The sequence below is a fragment of the Macaca mulatta genome, chromosome X (genome assembly GCF_049350105.2).
Source record: "Macaca mulatta isolate MMU2019108-1 chromosome X, T2T-MMU8v2.0, whole genome shotgun sequence".
Taxonomy (NCBI): domain Eukaryota; kingdom Metazoa; phylum Chordata; class Mammalia; order Primates; family Cercopithecidae; genus Macaca; species Macaca mulatta.
In genome coordinates this window covers 18,731,898-18,751,949 of record NC_133426.1, presented here as the reverse complement: position 1 = coordinate 18,751,949, position 20,052 = coordinate 18,731,898, and the positions used below count along the sequence as shown (strand labels likewise).

At 41.9% G+C, this 20,052-nt stretch overlaps 1 protein-coding gene and 1 long non-coding RNA gene across 6 annotated transcripts in view; one reads left to right on the top strand and one right to left on the bottom strand.

The window, feature by feature from the left end:
* Positions 1–19,667, top strand: part of ADGRG2 (adhesion G protein-coupled receptor G2) — a 134,111-nt gene extending 114,444 nt beyond the window's left edge. For 3 of the 5 annotated variants that reach the window (XM_028842106.2, XM_028842102.2, XM_028842097.2), the window contains 11 exons: positions 273–416; positions 1,038–1,160; positions 2,128–2,173; positions 2,288–2,391; positions 3,495–3,616; positions 5,270–5,538; positions 8,704–8,803; positions 9,385–9,668; positions 12,819–12,920; positions 13,933–14,085; positions 17,965–19,667. In XM_028842106.2, coding sequence (XP_028697939.1) covers positions 273–416; positions 1,038–1,160; positions 2,128–2,173; positions 2,288–2,391; positions 3,495–3,616; positions 5,270–5,538; positions 8,704–8,803; positions 9,385–9,668; positions 12,819–12,920; positions 13,933–14,085; positions 17,965–18,149 — 1,632 coding nt within the window. In that variant the 3' untranslated portion in view covers positions 18,150–19,667. The remainder of the gene's footprint in view (positions 1–272; positions 417–1,037; positions 1,161–2,127; positions 2,174–2,287; positions 2,392–3,494; positions 3,617–5,269; positions 5,539–8,703; positions 8,804–9,384; positions 9,669–12,818; positions 12,921–13,932; positions 14,086–17,964) is intronic. The other 2 variants (XM_077989612.1, XM_028842108.2) reach the window with 1 other exon arrangement.
* The window catches only part of LOC106995167 (uncharacterized), a 65,650-nt gene that overhangs the window by 41,137 nt on the left and 4,461 nt on the right, over positions 1–20,052 (bottom strand). The window lies entirely within an intron of this gene.

Below are 20,052 nucleotides of genomic sequence, written 5' to 3'. Positions count from 1 at the left end.
GCCACTGTGCCCGGCCTGCACTTCCTTTCTTTAATTTAGTAGCAACCAGAGGAATAGAAGTAGAAGCTATTTTACATAGAGATGCTGCAGGTCAGGTCCTCACAGAACCCTGTGTCTTAACTATTAGGCTGGTGCAAAAGTAATTGTGGTTTTTACCTTTAAAAAAAAAATGGCAAATAGTGCAATTACTTTTGCACCAACCTAATAGGTGTGTTTTCCATCTCATTATACTAGCTCCAGATATTTATTCTTATCTTCCACTTGATTTTCAGGTTTCTCTGGAAACCCAAGCTCCTGAGAACAGTATTGGCACAATTACTCTTCCTTCATCGCTGATGAATAATTTACCAGCTAATGACATGGAGCTAGCTTCCAGGGTTCAGTTCAATTTCTTTGAAACACCTGCCTTGTTTCAGGTAAAACTGCTGCTCACTGCTTTTGGCTTGGGTTTTATTTGGAGACGAGGGCATTTCATTTCTTTTAGTGCTCAAATATTCTTAAGGCTGCTGTAAGTCAAATGAATTGCCGAAATGCTGCAGTTCATTTTAAAACACAGCCTAATGATACTGGTGATGATAAATAACAGTAACTGACAGTTACGTAGTATTTATATTTACTAATTGCCAAGCACTATCCTAAGCAGTTACAATGTTAACTCTAATCCTTTCAGCAGCCCTGAGAGGAAGGAACTATTATTATCCCATTTTACAGATGAAGCCATGGAGGTGCAGAGAGAGGTTAAGTGACTTGCTTGGGGAAACACAGCTTAAATGGCTTAATGCTATGTTCCCTTTAAAGATTCACAAAATCCTGTTGTGTCAATCTGTGCAGTTTAGCTCAGTAGTTAGAGCGTTGTATCGTGGAACGAGCTCTGTTTCTCTCATTGTGAACCCTTGGGAAAGTCACTTTCCTCCTTGTTCCTCGATTTCTGACCTACATTGTAAGATAAACAATGTGGACAGAATATTCCTTAGTGTTCCTTCTACCTCTAAAACTCTGACAATATCTCATTTACCCTTGCCATCTTCATGTGCCAGGATCCTTCCCTGGAGAACCTCTCTCTGATCAGCTACGTCATATCATCGAGTGTTGCAAACCTGACCGTCAGGAACTTGACAAGAAACGTGACAGTCACATTAAAGCACGTCAACCCGAGCCAGGTGGGGAGAGGCCAGTGCCATCTGGTCATTGACCAAGAACACCTTGTACAAACTATGCTTGTAAGGCGTGGCCGGCAAAAGGCAGATCAGGCAGAAAGAAGCTTCAGCTCAATTGGAGTAGTGTGTAGGACTAGAATCACACCTCTCCATTGGGTTTTAACACACTTAATAATTGACCAGGGCAGGTGCGGTGGTTTACACTGTCATCCCAGCACTTTGACAGGCTGAGGCAGGCAGATTGAGCTCAGGAGTTTGAGACCAGCTTGGGCAACATGGCAAAACCCCATCTCTGCAAAAGATACAAAAATTAGCTGGGCGTGGTGGCAGGCGCCTATAGTTCCAGCTATTTGGAGGGCTGAGGTGGGAGGATCACAAGCCCGGGAGCTCAAGGCTGCAGTGAGCTGTGTTTGGGCCACTGCATTCCAGCTTGGGTGACAAAGTGAGACCCTGTCTCAAAAAAAAAAAAAAAAAAAAAATTTTGACCACTAAATTTCCAGGAAGAATCGGTGCAAAAGCAAGCTCTTAACAACTGTGAAATATCAGATATCAGTGTGTGGGGATCTGTGGCTGCAGGTCTGATTCTCAGCTCAGTCCACACTAAGCATCATCTACGACCTCACTACTCACAGTGTGGTCCACACACCCACAGCATCAGCATCACCTGGGAGTTTGCTAGAAATGCAGAGTCTCAGGCCCCAACCCAGACCCACTGAGTCAGAATGTGCATTTTCACAAGGCCCCAAATTGATTCCTATGCACGATTGATGAGCTTAAGAAATGCTGGTCTATTTAGGGCTCACTTGCTTCTAGGGACCATATAAAATAAGAACTCTCCAAAAATTAAGCCTAAGATTCTGAAATAAAAAAAACCACAGGTTTTTTTTTTTTTCAAATACCTTTCGTTTTTTTTTTTTTTTTTTTTTCAGTTCACTAAATTAATTATTTGTGATTTATCTTTCTACCACAGGATGAGTTAACAGTGAGATGTGTATTTTGGGACTTGGGCAGAAATGGTAAGTTCTAGTCATAACCTTTTCAAACTCTTGAGTGGGTTAATTGGGGAGGGCGTGAAGTCACTGGTGCTGTGGCCTTGCTGATGGGACAGATACTTTTCCCAATGCCAACAGGTGGCAGAGGAGGCTGGTCAGACGATGGCTGCTCCGTCAAAGACAGGAGATTGAATGAAACCATCTGTACCTGTAGCCATCTGACAAGCTTCGGCATTCTACTGGTAATATGCCCGTGCCACGTGGCCTTAAATTCTGGGTCTGAGGGGTAGCTGGGCATCACACTACAATGTCTAATCTGATGGATTAGACAGATCAGCACATATGACATTGTGGCTGATTTATACACCAATGAGATTACTCCTTGCCAGGCGTGGTGGCTCACACCTGTAATCCCAGCACTTTGGGAGGCTGAGGTGGGTGGATCACTTGAGGTCAGGAGTTCGAGACCAGCCTGGCCAACACGGTGAAACCCCGTCTCTACTAAAAATAACGAAATTAGCTAGGCGTGGTGGTGCGCACCTGTAGTCCCAGCTACTCAGGAGGCTGAGGCAGGATAATCACTTGATCCTGGGAGGTGGAGGTTGCAGTGAGCCGAAATCATGTCATTGTACTCCAGCCTGGGCAACAGAGAGAGATGCTATCTCAAAAAAAAAAAAAAGAGATTTCTCTTCTAATAAGCAAATGCACCTGAAGGAAAATACTTGAACATGAAAGACAAGTATTTTTTCACATTCTCTTTTTACATTTAAGTTTTTCTCTTTTAAATAATTAAGAGAACTAAGGAATTCAGATTAGGATGGGTAATAAAAATGGTTTAGTTTGCAATGCACTTTAAGATTTTTACAAAACACTTTGACATAAATGCTCTTACGTAATCATCCCAACAGTCCTGCCAGATAGGTAGAATGGGGAGTTGCTATTGTCATTTTATTAAAATCAGAATTAAGACTCACTTGTTAGATAATTGCCCACAGTCATAGAACTAAGAAATGTAAGAGGCAGGAGCTAAATCGCAGTCTTTAGGCTCCTAGTCCAGTTCCTTTCCATTGCACTATAATGCAGTGATCAAGTACGTGGGCTTTGGAGTGTGCCAGACCTGAATTTGAATCCTGGCTTCTCCACTTTCTATCTGTGTGTCCTTGAGCAAGTTACTTAACCTCTCTGCGTCTCAGTTTCCTTATCTTTACCTGATAGTAATAATTGTGCCTACCTCATAGGTTTGTTGAATAGACTGTGAATGGATCCCTAGAATACTTGATAAATCATAAGTCTTGTATTTATTTTAAAATATTTGATTATTAAAAGCAATTATTTCATTTTCCAGGACCTATCTAGGACATCTGTGCTGCCTGCTCAAACGATGGCTCTGACGTTTATTACATATATTGGTTGTGGGCTTTCATCAATTTTTCTGTCAGTGACTCTTGTAACCTACGTAGCTTTTGAGTGAGTATCCACAACTGGAAATTTGGATTTAGGACTCAGCACTCACCTCCATTGCTAACATTTATTAACTAAGCCCTTTCCTCAGCCTGCTTTACCCTGTACACCCAGCTAGTGGAGCACCTATGTATCAACTTTATGGTACTTTTTGGTTTATATGCTTGTGTCCTCACACTAGTCTGTGGACTGCCTGAAGGCAGGGGTTGTGTCAGAATCATCTTTGTACCCCAGAATGACGCCCAGTACCTGATAGACATAAAGTGTGAAATGAATGAGGGATGCAGGCCCCAAAACCCAGAGACTTACAATCCAAAATAGACCATAGCACCATGTACAGCATAAGAACTATGTTTAATAAATTATATTTCTAAATTATACTGAGCAAACACAAAGGATTAAATACATTAACTGGTGTGGGGATGGAGAGAAATAAGGGTGGAAAAGCTTTACTGAAAAAAATAGACACTCAGTGAGTGTAGCTCTGCAGCAAGAATGCCATTCTAAAAAACAGCCTTTCCTTTTTGACTTACCAGACAGGTCCCTTTGGTTGCTTTTTGGGGGTAATTTCAACAAATTCTAATGGAAAAGAAGGACATAGGCATTTTTATTGCATCAACAAAATGAAACAATATGTAAGTTCTTGGATTTAGATTTTGGATACTGATCAGAAAATGTAAAAAATTTATTTTCAGTGCCAAAGTTAGGGTCTAGCTGTGACTACAGATCTAGTGAGCCTTTGGAAATATTATTGGTGAGACTAAATAACCATAAGGCCAGCCATTACTCAGAATGATTTCACCGGATCTAATTTTGCATGCATAAACATGAACATGTCATCAATTAGCTGGCTTCTCCTATGCTATTACATTTAGCTATAAACTCTTCTTTCCGTGATCTCATTTTACCTAATAACATACAATAATATGGGAATCTTGGTTAAATTTTGAAGATCTGAATATAGCAGACTCTATGAGAAGCAGCACCAATGCTTCTGAAAGTAGTTTGGGAGAAACAGGGCGAGTGCTCAGTAGAGTCTACTCTAAACTATTTAAAAGTCTGGGCCAACAGTCAGCATGTAAAAGATCTCACAGAAATACAGACACAAATTCTCCTCATGGTTATCACAGACGATTCTGTTCAGATTTTTTCTTTGTTGTTGTTGGTTTTAAGCCCCGCCCCCCCCCATACAAACACACACTCAAAGAGAGGAAATTTATGCATATAGACATTTACCAAAGAATAAAAATAAATTGCTTAAAACTCAAAGAGCCTGACAGATATGCTTACATAAGGGTTATTGCTAGGCGTGGTAACTCATGCCTCTGTAATTCCAACACTTTGGGAGGCCAAGGCAGCAAGACTGCTTGAGCCCAGGAGTCTGAGACCAGCCTGGGTAACATGGCGAAACCCTGTCTCTACAAAATACAATACAAAAAATTAGCAGGGTGTGGTAATGAGCACCGGTAGTACCAGCCACTCAGGAGGCTGTGGCGGCAAGATCGCTTGAGCCCGGGAGGCGGAGGTTGCAGTGACCTGAGATCACGCTACTGCACTCCAGCCTGGGTGACAGAGCCAGACCTTATCTTAGACCAAAAAAAAAGATGGGGGGGTTGGCAGAGTAGAAGGCTAATTCTGGTTCTCATCCTTTCCTTTTAGAAAGATCCGGAGGGATTATCCTTCCAAAATCCTCATCCAGCTGTGTGCTGCTCTGCTTCTGCTGAACCTGGTCTTCCTCCTGGACTCGTGGATTGCTCTGTATAAGATGCAAGGCGTCTGCATTTCAGTGGCTGTATTTCTTCATTATTTTCTCTTGGTCTCATTCACATGGATGGGCCTAGAAGCATTCCATATGTACCTGGCCCTTGTCAAAGTATTTAATACTTACATCCGAAAATACATCCTTAAATTCTGCATTGTCGGTTGGGGTATGTATAAGCTTGCCTGTATGTTGCCTGGACTTCCTCTGCTTTTTCTCCAGTGTTTTGATTTTTGAGCAGGAGGAAATGATGAAGCAGATCACATTCAGCAAGTTTCTAAAACAGCTTTATACTCTTACATGTGCACTGCCCGAAGAGCAACTTTGTCAAGTCTCCTTCTAGGACACCTGTATATTTCCTCTGGATTTGTTATGAATATGAAATTCCTCAAGGCTGAACCATGAATCCTCTTTGTATCTCCAGGAACTAGAATTTGGGGCTGGCACAGAAGGTGCCAGAAAGTGCTCAATATATTGAAAACATTAGCTTGGTGGTAAAGAGCCCAAACTCAGTCCCTGAGCTCCCAGCCAGCCTCATTCTACTTTGTACCTCCCAGATATCAGACATGTATGACAGTATGCTCAGGAGGGCAGAGTGAGAGAACGTACATATAAAACCCATTGTGGCCGGGCGCGGTGCCTCACGCCTGTAACCCCAGCACTTTGGGAGGCCAAGACGGGTGGATCACAAGGTCAGGAGGTCCAGACCATCCTGGCTAACCCGGTGAAACCCCGTCTCTACTACAAAATACAAAAAACTAGCCGGGCGAGGTGGCGGGCGCCTGTAGTACCAGCTACTCGGGAGGCTGAGGCAGGAGAATGGCGTAAACCTGGGAGGCGGAGCTTGCAGTGAGCTGAGATCCGGCCACTGCACTCCAGCCTGGGCGACAGAGCGAGACTCCGTCTCAAAAAAAAAAAAAAAAAAAAACCCATTGTAACTTCACTGCCACGCGGGCATGACATTTCTGATTGTGCAGCCTATTGGTGGTAGGTCACAAGGCCTTAGACTCCCCAAAGATCTTGAAGATCTCTTCATTCAATTTCCCATCCAATGTAGGAGCCTCTTCAACCCTCAACTCCACCTGACTTATCCTTAACTAAAGATAATCTAACTTCTGCTTGAATACTTCTATTACTGGAGATCTCATTACCTTACAAGGCAGCCAATAACTATTTCATAAAGCTCTACAGTTCTGATTTTCCACTAAGTTCATTCAGCTCCCTGGTGGCACTTACCAGTGGTCTTGATTTTGCTCTCTCAGGCAGAAAACAATAAGTTGATACCTCTTCTGCCAGAAAGTCCTTTAGATAATCTATAAGTAATATATAACAGTATGTATAATCCCCTATTTTTCAACGTATTTGCACACAAGTGACCCCATGCAAAATAAGCCAGTGAGGTGAGCCACATGGTCATTCCAAATGTAGGTGAAGAAACTGGCTCCAAGTGATGATGTGATTTCCCTCCAGTTCACAAAGCTAGAAAACAGCAAGCCTGGCTCTCTGTCTCCTTATATGCAGCCTTCTGCCATCACCCCCCACCAGACTCCGTCTATTTTCAGGCTAAATATTCCTACACATCAAGATTGCAAGCACGCCACCGCCCTTGCCACCCTGCCTTGCATCTTATGTCATTATGTCTTTGTGAAGAACAACAGAACAACACCCTTTCCCTGCTTGTCCCAGAAACATAAGTCACCACTCCAGATACTGGGCACGGATTCTGTCTTCTTTAGAGAAGGCTGAAAGTCAGATTCCTTTGTTAAGTACAAGGTCCTCCACCCCCAATATTTTATTTTTAACAAAGTGTCTCACTTAGAAAATTATCATATGTCAGGGTCACCAGAAGGTTCAAGCGCAAAGGCATTAAATGAACTATTAGATTTGATATTACCAGGCACTGCAACTGGTCTGTGACAAGGAATTGTTTGTTCTTTACCAGAGCCTTGAGATGGGACATCTGCTGGTTGGCTGGCGGGTGATGGTGTGCAGTGGTGAATAGGATTCTTTCCCCACCAAAAAGCCATTTTAAACTTGGGGGACCCTTCTCATGGTACCTTCTCTGAAGGGAAGTGTCCGTGGGCTTTCGAGAGAGCCAGCATAGTAGCAGTCACCGCCCCCTGGATCAGCCAGGACAGAACCTTCCATCCTTCACTGGGTCTCAAAGTCCTCAAATTGAGGACTTTTAGTTTCATAATGAAAGATTTGCCAGGAGTTGCTGACTCTTAAATGTACATTCCAGACATGTATAAGTTAAAGGCACAACACTGGGTGCAGTGGCTCATGCCTGTAATTCCAGCACTTTGGGAGGCCAAGGTGGGCCGATCACCTGAGGTCAGGAGTTTGAGACCAGCCTGGCCAACATAGTGAAACCCCGTCTCTACTAAAAATACAAAAATTAGCCAGGTGTGGTGGCGCACGCCTATAATCCCAGCTACTTGAGAGGCTGAGGCACAAGAATCACTTGAACCCGGGAGGCAGAGTTTGCAGTGAGCTGAGATTGTGCCATTGCACTCTAGCCTGGGTGACAGAGCAGGAAAAAAAAAAAAAAAAAAAAGTTAAAGGCAACACTGGCAGCTGTAACAGATTAATCTTGAAATCTCAGTAGAAGATCATTTCTCACTCACCTACAGTCTAGTTATCAGGGGCAGAGGAGTCCCTGGTCTTGCAGTTATTCAGAGATCCAAGCTAATGAAGACTCTGCTCAAGGTTGCCCCAAGTTTGCAGGCAAAAAGAAAGTAGAGGATCTCACAGGAGGTTTCTATGGGACAGGCCTGGAAGTGGAGCAAATCATTTGTGCCCGTATCCCATGGGCCCAAAGTGAGCCATGTGGCCACACACACCCAGCTGCCTGGGAGGCTGGGAGCATCCAGTCATGTGCCAAAGAAGAAAAGAAACCAGCCTGGTGAACGGCTAGCCAGTCTCTGCTACAAGATGTAAATAAGATGTGATCTCTAGTCTTGTCACCCACTTCAGTTATTAGAACTAGGTGTGACCGGCTGGGCGCGGTGGCTCACGCCTGTAATCCCAGCACTTTAGGAGGCTGAGGCAGGCAGATCATGAGGTCAGGAGTTTGAGACCATCCTGGCTAACATGGTGAAACCCCGTCTCTACGAAAAATACAAAAAAAAAAAATTAGCCAGGCATGGTGGCATGCGCCTGTAATCCCAGCTACTAGGGAGGCTGAGGCAGGAGAATTGCTTGAACCCGGGAGGCGGAGGTTACAGTGAGCCGAGATCGCACCACTGCACTCCAGCCTGGGTGACAGAGTGAGACTCCGTCTCAAAAAAAAAAAAAAAAGAATTAGGTGTGACAAATGTTTCCCATCTTCCAGGGGTACCAGCTGTGGTTGTGACCATCATCCTGACTATATCCCCAGATAACTATGGGCTTGGATCCTATGGGAAATTCCCCAATGGTTCACCGGATGACTTGTGAGTACAAAGCACCCTAAGGGAATGCTAAGTGAACTGGAAAACGGAATGCTCCTAGAAAACGAGGATCTAATCAGCATATTGACTCCTGCTGTCATCCTAATAAAACCCAGCAATATTTCACAGCAGCCTTCACAGTCTTATGTAATGAGAGAAGCTAGCTGGAAATGCCATGCTACTCTTCAAGTGATGAATTAGGAGGAGATATTCTGAAAAGAAAAATGAATTAGGAGGAACTATTTTGAAAATATTTTCATTAGCCTCTGATAAAATGACATTCCAGTTATATTAATAAAGACTCATGGAACAGAGTTGCTAGGATTTACAGGGGCAAAATCCTGAATGTTTAAAAAAAGGTCTATTTTTAAAATACTTTAAATCACCAAGTGTCCTCAAATAAACTCTTAGATTCTTTTCCCTAGAGCTATAAATGATTGTAGAGAATAGCAGTTTTATCATTTTTTTTCTCTTGTACTGGTAGAAAATGTTTCAGTAAAATGTTAGAGATTCATTGTATCATTTTGAACTCTAGTTCATCACTGTAATATGTTTTCCCCTGTTTTCCCCCCAACCAACTCCAGCTGCTGGATCAACAACAATGCAGTATTCTACATTACGGTGGTGGGATATTTCTGTGTGATATTTTTGCTGAACGTCAGCATGTTCATTGTGGTCCTGGTTCAGCTCTGTCGAATTAAAAAGAAGAAGCAACTGGGAGCCCAGCGAAAAACCAGTATTCAAGACCTCAGGAGTATCGCTGGCCTTACATTTTTACTGGGAATAACTTGGGGCTTTGCCTTCTTTGCCTGGGGACCAGTTAACGTGACCTTCATGTATCTGTTTGCCATCTTTAATACTTTACAAGGTAAGCTTTACAGCATCAAATACAAACTGAATGATCCCAGTTGAATACAAAAATGTAGCTACTGAAAGAGTACAGGCATGCCTCAGAGATGCTGGGGGTTTGGTTCTAGACCACTACAATAAAGCAAATATTGCAATAAAGTGAGTCACACAAATTGTTTGGTTTCCCAGTGCATATAAAAGTTATGTTTACACTAGACTGTAGTCTATTAAGTGTGCAATTGCATGATGTCTAAACAAATGTACATACCTTTAACTTAAAAACATTTTATTGCTAAAAACTGCTGATACAGAGACACAAGGTGAGTACATGCTGTTGGAAAAATGGCCTTGAGAGACTTGCTGGATGCGGGGCTGCCACAACCTTCAATTTGTAAAAAAAAAAAAAAAAAAAAAAAAAAATGCACTATCTGTGAAACCCCAAGAGGTATGCCTATATATGCAAAGTAGCTTATTTAGTGGCTTAAGATATTTTCATTGAAAAACATATTTATCATTGAGAGGGAGTGCTTTGAGATCCTTGGAGGAAAGGTGCTTACTAAATTCAAGAAATGGTGTTTTTTTCTCCTTATTCATCATTATCTCCTTGGAGAGACCACATTGAGGGGAACCTGTCAGGAACTCTTTTTGAAAAAGTCAATTATTCTTCCTTCACTTGGTTTCTTTTTTAAAAAACTGTTGTATTCAAGTAGAACATGCAGACAGTAAGCACACATACCATGACTGTGCCTGTACAGGGAGCCCACCGCTCTTACCTCCTAGGTCAGCGATTTGGAGACAATGAGAAATGGGAAGGCAACAGACAGACCCAAGCGGCAGCAGTCTTACTTGAAGGCTAATCCTAAGAAGTTGCTGCCCTGGGACGCTCAGCAGGAAAGAGAGCAGGCTCTGTGTGTCGCCATCTGCTTCAGGTTTCCCATTGGTTAATGAAGCCAATTCATCTTGGAACCCTGATACTTGTACTCTTTATAAAAGAAAATGACTGATTCTTTTAGAGCAGTATTATGAAAGACGTGTCCGCTGTTAATTTTTAATGGAAGTGCTTTGACATTAAAAGCCTAGCAGGCTATTAGGTTTACATTACAATAACAGTAATTCACTGTCCCTTAGTTTCCTTTTATTCTGAATCCTCTTTGGTGGATGCCTTTTAATTGCCTTCTCATTGGCTTTTGTTCATCTTCCCTGTTGGTTTTGCTTCTCTAGTTCTGTCAGGCAATAGATCATCTTGTTGGTTTTCAGAGAAATCCCAACCTGAGGTTAAATTCAAATGCCAAATTTGGTTGTTGGTTCTTATTTAAATTTGGAGGAAGCCAGCAGAGGTGATTGTTTGGTTATATATGGTTATTAATTTTTACTTATAATATAGCAGTTCCTCAACTGGTATATCCAGGTGTTATACCACATGGTATTGCATACAAAACCAAAAACATGAGCAAATTCTTTCAAGGGTCTTAAGAAAAGTTTTATTTGCCAACCATGGCATACTAAAAGTAAATAGATACTTTAAAAGAAAAAAATATAGACCAGGCGCGGTGGCTTACGCCTGTAATCCCAGCACTTTGGGAGGCCGAGGCAGGCAGATCATCTGAGGTCAGGAGTTCGAGACCAGCCTGGCCAACATGGTGAAACCCCGTCTCTACTAAAAATACAAAACTTAGCCAGGCGTGGTGGCAGGCGCCTTAATCCCAGCTACTTGGGAGGCAGAGGCAGGAGAATCCTTTGAACCCGGGAGGCTGAGGTTACAGTGAGCTGAGATAAAGCCATTGCACTCAAACCTGGGGGACAAGAGCAAGACTTCTTTCAAAAAAAAAAAATATATATATATATGTATATATATATGCCCACATCACACTAATCATTGACATGAAAGCAAGGTACCCACCCTCACATGTTTAATGTGGAAATTGAATCTGCCTTTTTCTTCATTTCCCCAGATTATCTTCTCACTAGAATATGAATGGATAAAAGGAATGAATGTATTGCTTCATCTATACAAGGAAACTAACCCTAATGCACAGGGCTTTTGGGGTGGTTGAATATATATATAGGTTCTGATTTTGGTCTCTCTTATACATGCTGTTTCTCTCCTAATGCAACCAGTGGTCGACTCCCAGGGTGGCAAATGAATGAAGCTGTGTAATATTCAGACATGGTCTTGATGGTGGGCACATATACCCTACTAGAAGCAAAACTGTTTTGTTTGTTTGTTTTTTGAGATGGAGTTTCGCTCTGTCACCCAGGCTGGAGTGCAGTGTCGCGATCTTGGCTCACTGCAACCTCCGCCTCCTGGGTTCAAGTGATCCTCCCACCTCAGCCTCCCAAAGTGCTGAGATTACAGGCGTGAGCCACCACGCCTGGCCCCTGGTATTTTAAAATGAAGGTTTTAAAGTGAATAGATTGGGGGTTTTTAAGTAGAAGGCAGAGAACCCAGAATTCATCCGTTCACTCAGCAAATATTTATTGACAAAAGCCTTGGGGAGTGGCAGCGATGTGACTGGCTGGGGAGCCCTGGCCTGCCTTGACTGGGCACCCGAGTGGGTGACAGGTAGAGCCCCAGGGCCCCTTCAGGTCTTCAGCTTGTTCTCCATGCCAGCACCTGGAGCAGGTCAGGAGGAGGCAGGCAGGAAGGTGAGTACATCGCTGAACTGCCTGGGTTTGAGGGGGAGAGAGAGATTCGAGCAAAGGACATGGCAGTGAGCTGGAGAGGAGGAGAGCGGCAAGGGAAAGATGTATGGAGAAGATGGCATTTGACAGAGCTTCAAAACAGATTCTAAATAGGGAGGGAGGGAGAGGCAGGAGCCTAGGTCCAAGCTGGGATCCTGGGTGGATGGCTTGTCATTCCAAGATACAGAAGGCCAAGGACAGGATGTGGGAGGAGAGGAGACAGTGAATTTAATTGTGGAAATGCAAAGTTATGATTCCTTTTATCATATAAATAATCTTAATCTTACAAAGATTTTCTAGAGGCATTCCCTGATGCCTTTTGACAGCAAGCTTTCCTAGGACTCCGGACTTTTGATTCAATTTGCACAATTTCATGTTGCCCACAGCTGCCAAAATAATTATTAATATATTTTGTGCAAAGTGAGCTTATGACATTCAGCTATTAGCTTGGAATTCATTGTAGGTTTTTTTTTTTCCCCCTCCTTAGGATTTTTCATATTCATCTTTTACTGTGTGGCCAAAGAAAATGTCAGGAAGCAATGGAGGCGGTATCTTTGTTGTGGAAAGTTACGGCTGGCTGAAAATTCTGGTAAAGATTTACCTCACTTTTTCTCTTCCTCTTAAATCTCAAGGAAAAGATTGTATAAATTAAGATCCAAAGCAAATCCAATCTAGAAATCAGTGAATTCCAGCAAATCTGGAATCTGCTCAACAGAAAATATTGATTGTGAACATTAGGGAGAAAAAAAAAATCTAGTGAATTAAAAAATAATTACTCATATCTGGGAATTTTTTGAGCAATAAAAGTAATGGCCTGGCTGCCTCTTCAATGAAGCAACAGTAAAATTTTTAGATTTGATTTTCTTTTGAGATCATGCTTTTCATTTCCCAAAGTAATTTTTAATATTTACCTTGGAAATTTTAAAAATCTCAACTCAATCCTTTCTCCACAGGTCCTGGTTGTCAGTTGCTTTATTTGTTAGTAAGCCAGACTTTGTGTATAAGCTTTAGCATACATTTGGTTGTAACATACATTTGTTTATTTTGAAGTGATTTTTACACATACCCAGTTGGGTAGTAGAGCAAATAGCTCATTTGTTTTTTTTGTTTTTTTTTTTTAAGAAAATGAGAAAAATGAAGTACTGTTTGAAAAGTTACATTCCTTTTGCATGAATACCACCTTTGCAGTATCTGGGGGACACGGGAGTCTATTCAGAAAATGGCAGTACATATAGTTCAGTCATTTTCATGGATTGAAGAACAATTAGTCATTACAACACAGACTATTTGTGTTCTTGTTAAGACAGTGTGAAGCTCTGAATCACTACCTAATTCTGTGGATATTTATAGACATAATCAAATTAGCTTGGCCTTTAGTTCTAGGAGAATATAGGTTACTTTTAACCACGCAGTCATTTGAAGGACAAATGTAAATAATCCAAATGAAAATACATGTTATCACACCAACTGGTGGAAGGTGACTTCTCCATAAGATCCTGAAGTGAGGAATCAGTTGCTTAGGACTTGTTACACTGTGATCTGTCTCTTGCGTTTGAGCTTCAACATACTGCCGTTTTTCTGTAATGCTTATTCTGCTGTAGACTGGAGTAAAACTGCTACTAATGGTTTAAAGAAGCAGACTGTAAACCAAGGAGTGTCCAGCTCTTCAAATTCCTTACAGTCAAACAGTAACTCCACTAATTCCACCACACTGCTAGTGAATAATGATTGCTCAGTACACGCAAGCAGGAATGGTATGTATGTCTCAATATAGTATTTCTCAAGCTAGTGTTTATTTTTTAAAGTAGTTTTATCCTTTACTGGCATTTTGGCTAAGCAAAGCGAGTAACTATTAATACATATATGACTAGTGGATCAAAATGTGGTTCCCTTACAGAAGAGAAAATTAATCCAAATTGATTTATTATACAGCAAATATTGGAACAACGATCTTTTTTTAAGATTTGGTTTTTCATAGTGGGAATTGATGATTACCTAAAAATTTTAACATTTTAAATCCTCATTTAACTGTTGTCCAAAGACTTCAGTATTGTGCTAGTTCTGTGAGAGCAGCACCTAAAATAGCTGATAAGACGATAACAGTTTTTATTACATCTATCATAATATACATTTTTTTTTTTTTTTTGAGATGCAGTCTCACTCTTGTCGCCCAGGCTGGAGTGCAATGGTGCAATCTCAGCTCACTGCAACCTCCATCTCCTGGGTTCCAGCAATTCTGCCTCAGCCTCCCAAGTAGCTGGAATTACAGGTGACCTATAGGCAACCGCCACCATGCCCAGCTCATTTTTGTACTTTTAGTAGAGACAGGGTTTCACCATGTTGGCCAGGCTAGTCTCGAACTCCTGACCTCAAGTGATTTGCCCACCTCGGCCTCCCAAAGTGCTGGGATTACAGGCGTGAGCCACCGCGCCCAGCCGACACTTTTACACCTTCCTATTGTTTGCTTTTCATGTTTGTTAATTCTTTGCCACAATGTGGCTGTCTTGTGACAGCACCCAAATCCCCATGAATATGTCAAATACTGGAAGATGACTTGTGACCAGTATTGGTGACCATATATGTGACCAATATCTGAACAGATTACTGCTGCCATGCCTCCTTTACTCATTAATTCTGACATTTCTAGCTAAAACTTCTGTTACATTTTCTTTCTTTCATAAGACCAAGCTGTTCATTACTCATAAAAGCTTACCTTATCTATTTTTACCTTCTCTTGCTTCTTAATATATCTTTTGCATTCTTATAAAAACATAAGCTCTGCTGGTATAGTTTCTCCTTCCATGGAGAATTTGCCTGTATTCATTGTTTTAGGATGTTAGTTCTTTTCAAGACTAATTCAAATAAATTTGTGAGAAGGTTCATACATCTACCAAACAGTTTTCCAATTTCCTGAAGATATGTGGTCCTGCTGGTTTGTCTAGACTTTTTTTTCTTTCTTTTTCTTTTTTTTAAAGACAAGGTCTCCTATTGCCCAGGCTGGAGTGCAGTGGTGCGATCACAGCTCACTGCAGCCTCGACCTCCCAGGCTCAAGTGATCCTCCCATCTCAGCCACCGGAGTAGCTGGGACTATAGGAGCATGCCACCATGCCTGGCTAATTTTTTTTTTTTTTAAGATGCCGTCTTGCTGTGTTGTCCAGGTTGGTATCAAACTCCTGGGCTCAAGTGATCCTCCCACCTCAGCCTCCCAAAGTGCTGGAATTACAGATGGGAGTCACTATGCCTGGCCTGTCTAGGCTTTTAAAATACCATAGGATGCCTCAAAATCAAGGTTTCTCAACTTCAAGCACAACTGACATTTGGGGGCTGGATAATTCTTTTTTGTGGAATTGCAGGACATTTAGCAGGATCCCTGGACTCTATCAACTAGAGCCAGTAGCACCCTGCCCCCAGTTATGACAACCCAAAATGTCCCCAGACACTGCCAACTGTCCCAGGGGAGCGGGGGGAAAAGGGAGCAAGATTGCCCCCAGTTGAGAATCACTGTTGTAAAAGATAAGAAATAACTGCTGTATAGCCTTAGCTCTTTACTGTCGATACCAGAAAGCAAGCTCTGGGCTCTACACCAAATAGCTCTATCAGGAATGATTCAATGTAGGTAAACAGAGGCGAGGCAGTGGGGAGCACAGCTGGTTAGTACGTTAGTGTGAGAAAGCAAATTGAAAGGAGAGACATCAAAGGAGCGAGCTGGGTCATCAAGAACCCTTAGAATCACAACTCTGTTTGGGGCTCTGAATCCATAAACCAGATTTTTCCATACTCTCGAAAGAGCTCCGAGATGAAGCCTCACCTGCCTAGCTCTATCAATATATTGCCATCCTTTGGGAAATCAGATTTGATGGAAACAGCACATTTTACCACAGTTGTTTAACACAGCTGATTTGACACAGCTACTTTCGATGCTTGACGGTGAGGGTGGGGGTACTTTTTAAGGCTGCCAAAATGACTCAGTGTTTAATATCACATAATGTGCATGTCAGATAAACATCCCTGACTCCTCAGTCCTCGCCCCAGCATCTGGGATAGATGAGGAATGGAATTGGCAATTTCAAAAAAGAAAGCTAGGGCTGGGCACAGTGGCTCACGCCTGTAATCCCAGCACTTTGGGAGGCCTAGGTAGGAGGATCACCTGAGGTCAGGAGTTCAAGACCAGCCTGGCCAACATGGAAAAACTCCGTCTCTAATAAAAAATATGAAAAGCAACCAGACGTGGGTAGTCCTGAGTAGTCCCAGCTACTCAGGAGGCTGAGGCAGGAGAATCGTTTGAACCCAGGAGGCAGAGGTTGCAATGAGCCAAGATCACACCACTGCACTCCAGCATGGGCCACCAAACGAGACTCCGTCTCAAAAAAAAAAAAAAAAAAAAAAAAAGAAAGCTAGAAGTTTAATGGTTTGTTTATTATGCCAGGCCAAATTGTTCTTGCACCAAAATGTCCTCAAGCTGAAATGCCTAAATCCAAACAGCTGCCTCACACAGTCACATGCCCTATTTGATCTGTGTCACAGATGGAGCTGTGTTAACCATATTCATCACCTAGTTTGCATGAATATTACATAGTTCAGTTCTGAGCTGCCTTAGAGGGTGGGGTACCAGCAGCCATCTCATTTGGTACCCAGGACCACAAGGATCACAGTTTGGAAGCAACATCACATGTCAGCTCCATTACTTCTGAGCTGTGTAACCTTGGGGAGAGCACTTAATTTCTGAAACCTTCATTCCTCATCTGCAAAATGGGGATAATAGTCGTACCCACCCTGCAGGGCTCTAAATGAAATAGTAAAGTGTCCAGTACTGTTATGATCATTGTTATCATAATCATGTCATGAACTAACAAATGGCCTTATTATTCAGCTTTCTAAATAGTCTCCCAATGGTCTAATGATCAGAAGGATGGTGCCAAGTAACTAGAGGAGGCCAGCACCTGGGCTCCCCTACAACTGAGGGCCTGCTTGGGGTGGGGAAGGCCCACATCCAAACCAAGTTACCCTTGAGTGCCCAGCTGCTCCCTGGCCTGGACTCTGAAGTTGGAATTGGTAGTTTCCTCTTGGGAATTGGTCCTATCCTGATTTAGTCAGAGGAGCTGGTTTAGTCTACAAGAGAGATGATTTCTTCTTGCCATGACTGTTGTAGCTGGTTGCTCTGGTTTCTCTGGTACAGTTTCATTTTATAGGAACCTAGGGAACCAAGAACTTCCTAAGGGTACATACGGGGATCTCTGTTAACATTAACCTTTTGGGAGACCAAAGTATTACCTTAGCTTATTTTATACATATGCTGCTACTTGAAGTCAAAATATATCCAACCAGAGTTAGGAAGTGGGCCTTTTATTAATATATTACCTTGCTTCAGATTTTGACTGTTTCATTAAAAACCAAACAAAAAAAACTGCCATAGACAACTGGTTTCTGAAGCAATCTCCAATTTGGTATGCTTACTTTGAGTGGCCTTAGGGAAGGAATGAAAAATAAATAAAATATGAACATATATAACAAATGTTTTTAAAAACATATTTTACAAATACAGCTTTAAGAATAAAGAGATACCTAAGTTTGTTTGCTTTTTAATGTTTTCTGTGGATACTTCATGCCACTCGCTTTGTGTTTCCTTATACAGGAAATGCTTCTACAGAGAGGAATGGGGTTTCTTTTAGTGTTCAGAATGGAGATGTGTGCCTTCACGATTTCACTGGAAAACAGCACATGTTTAATGAGAAGGAAGATTCCTGCAATGGGAAAGGTCGTATGGCTCTCAGAAGGACTTCAAAGCGGGGAAGCTTACACTTTATTGAACAAATGTGATTTCTTGTAAAATCAAAGCATGATGCTTGACAGTGTGAAATGTCCAATTTTACCTTTTACACAATGTGAGATGTATGAAAATCAACTCATTTTATTCTTGGCAACATCTGGAGAAGCATAAGCTAATTAAGGGCAATGATTATTATTACAAGAAGAAACCAAGACATTACACCATGGTTTTTAGACATTTCTGATTTGGTTTCTTATCTTTCATTTTATAAGAAGGCTGGTTTTAAACAATACATTAAGAATGACTCCTATAAAGAAAACAAAAAAAGGTAGTGAACTTTCAGCCACCTTTTAAAGAGGCTAAATTATCTCTGATAACATCATACAAAGCAACTGTTGACTGCAGCCTGTTGGTGAGTTTAGTTGTGCATGCCTTTGTTGTATATAAGCTAAATTCTAGTGACCCATGTGTCAAAAATCTTACTTCTACATTTTTTTTCTATTTATTTTCTACTGTGTAAATGTATTCCTTTGTAGAATCATGGTTGTTTTGTCTCATGTGATAGTTCAGAAAATCCTTGGAGATGGTATGGGATGTGAAATACAGAAACCTCAGTGAAATCAAGAAATAATGATCCCAGCCAGACTGGGAAAATGTAAGCAGACAGTGCCACAGTTAGCTCATACAGTGCCTTTGAGCAAGTTAGAAAAAGATGCCCCCACTGGGCAGACACAGCCCTATGGGCTCATGGTTTGGCAAACAGAGTGGAGACCATGTTTTAGCCCCACTCACCCTCTTGGGTGTACGACCTGTACAGCCAAACACAGCATCCAATACGAATACCCATCCCCTGACCGCATCCCCAGTGGTCAGATTATAGAATCTGCACCAAGATATTTAGCTTTATACCTTGGCCACAGAGAGGGATGAACTGTCATCCAGACCATGTGTCAGGAAAATTGTGAACACAGATGAGGTACATACACTGCTGCTTCTCAAATCCCCAGAGCCTTTCAGAACAGGAGAGTAGACTAGGACTCCTTCTCTTAAAAAGGTATATATATATATATGGAAAACAAAATCATATTGCTGTTCTTTAAAAGGCAACTGCATGGTACATTGTTGATTGTTATGACTGGTACACTCTGACCCAGCCAGAGCTGTAATTGTTTTTTAAATGTGTCTTGAAGAATGCATAGTGACAAGGGGAGCAGCTATTGGGAACAGGGAACTGTCCTGCACTGCTATTGTTGCTACATGTATCGAGCCTTGATTGCTCCTAGTTATATACAGGGTCTGTCTTGCTTCCCACCTACATCTGCTTGAGCAATGCCTCAAGTACGTCCTTATTAGGAACATTTCAAAACCCTTTTAGTTAAGTCTTTCACTAAGGTTCTTTTGCATATATTTCAAGTGAATGTTGGATCTAGACTAACCATAGTAATAATACACATTTCTGTGAGTGCTGACTTGTCTTTGCAATATTTCTTCTCTGATTTATTTAATTGTCTTGTATTTATATGTTAAAATCAAAAATGTTAAAATCAATGAAATAAATTTGCAGTTAAGATCTTTAAGTTTGGTAATTTTCACAAAGAAAAAACATCTGCAGTCTCCTTCCCTGGCGGCCTGGCACGGAAGTGGTAGGACATGCTGATTAAGACAAACACAATTGGCTGGGCATGGTGGCTCACGCCTGTAATCCCAGCACTTTAGGAGGCTGAGGCAGGTGGATTGCTTGAGTGCAGGAGTTTGAGACCAGCCTGGGCAGCACAGGGAGACCCCTGTCTCTACGAAAAATTAAAAATTAGTTAGGCACAGTGTTGTGTGCCTGTACTCCTAGCTACTCAGGAGACTGAGGATGGAGGATTGCTTGAGCCTGGAAGTTTGGGGCTGCAGTGAACCACGATTGTGCCATTGCACTCCAGCTTAGGCGGCAGAGCGAGACACCAT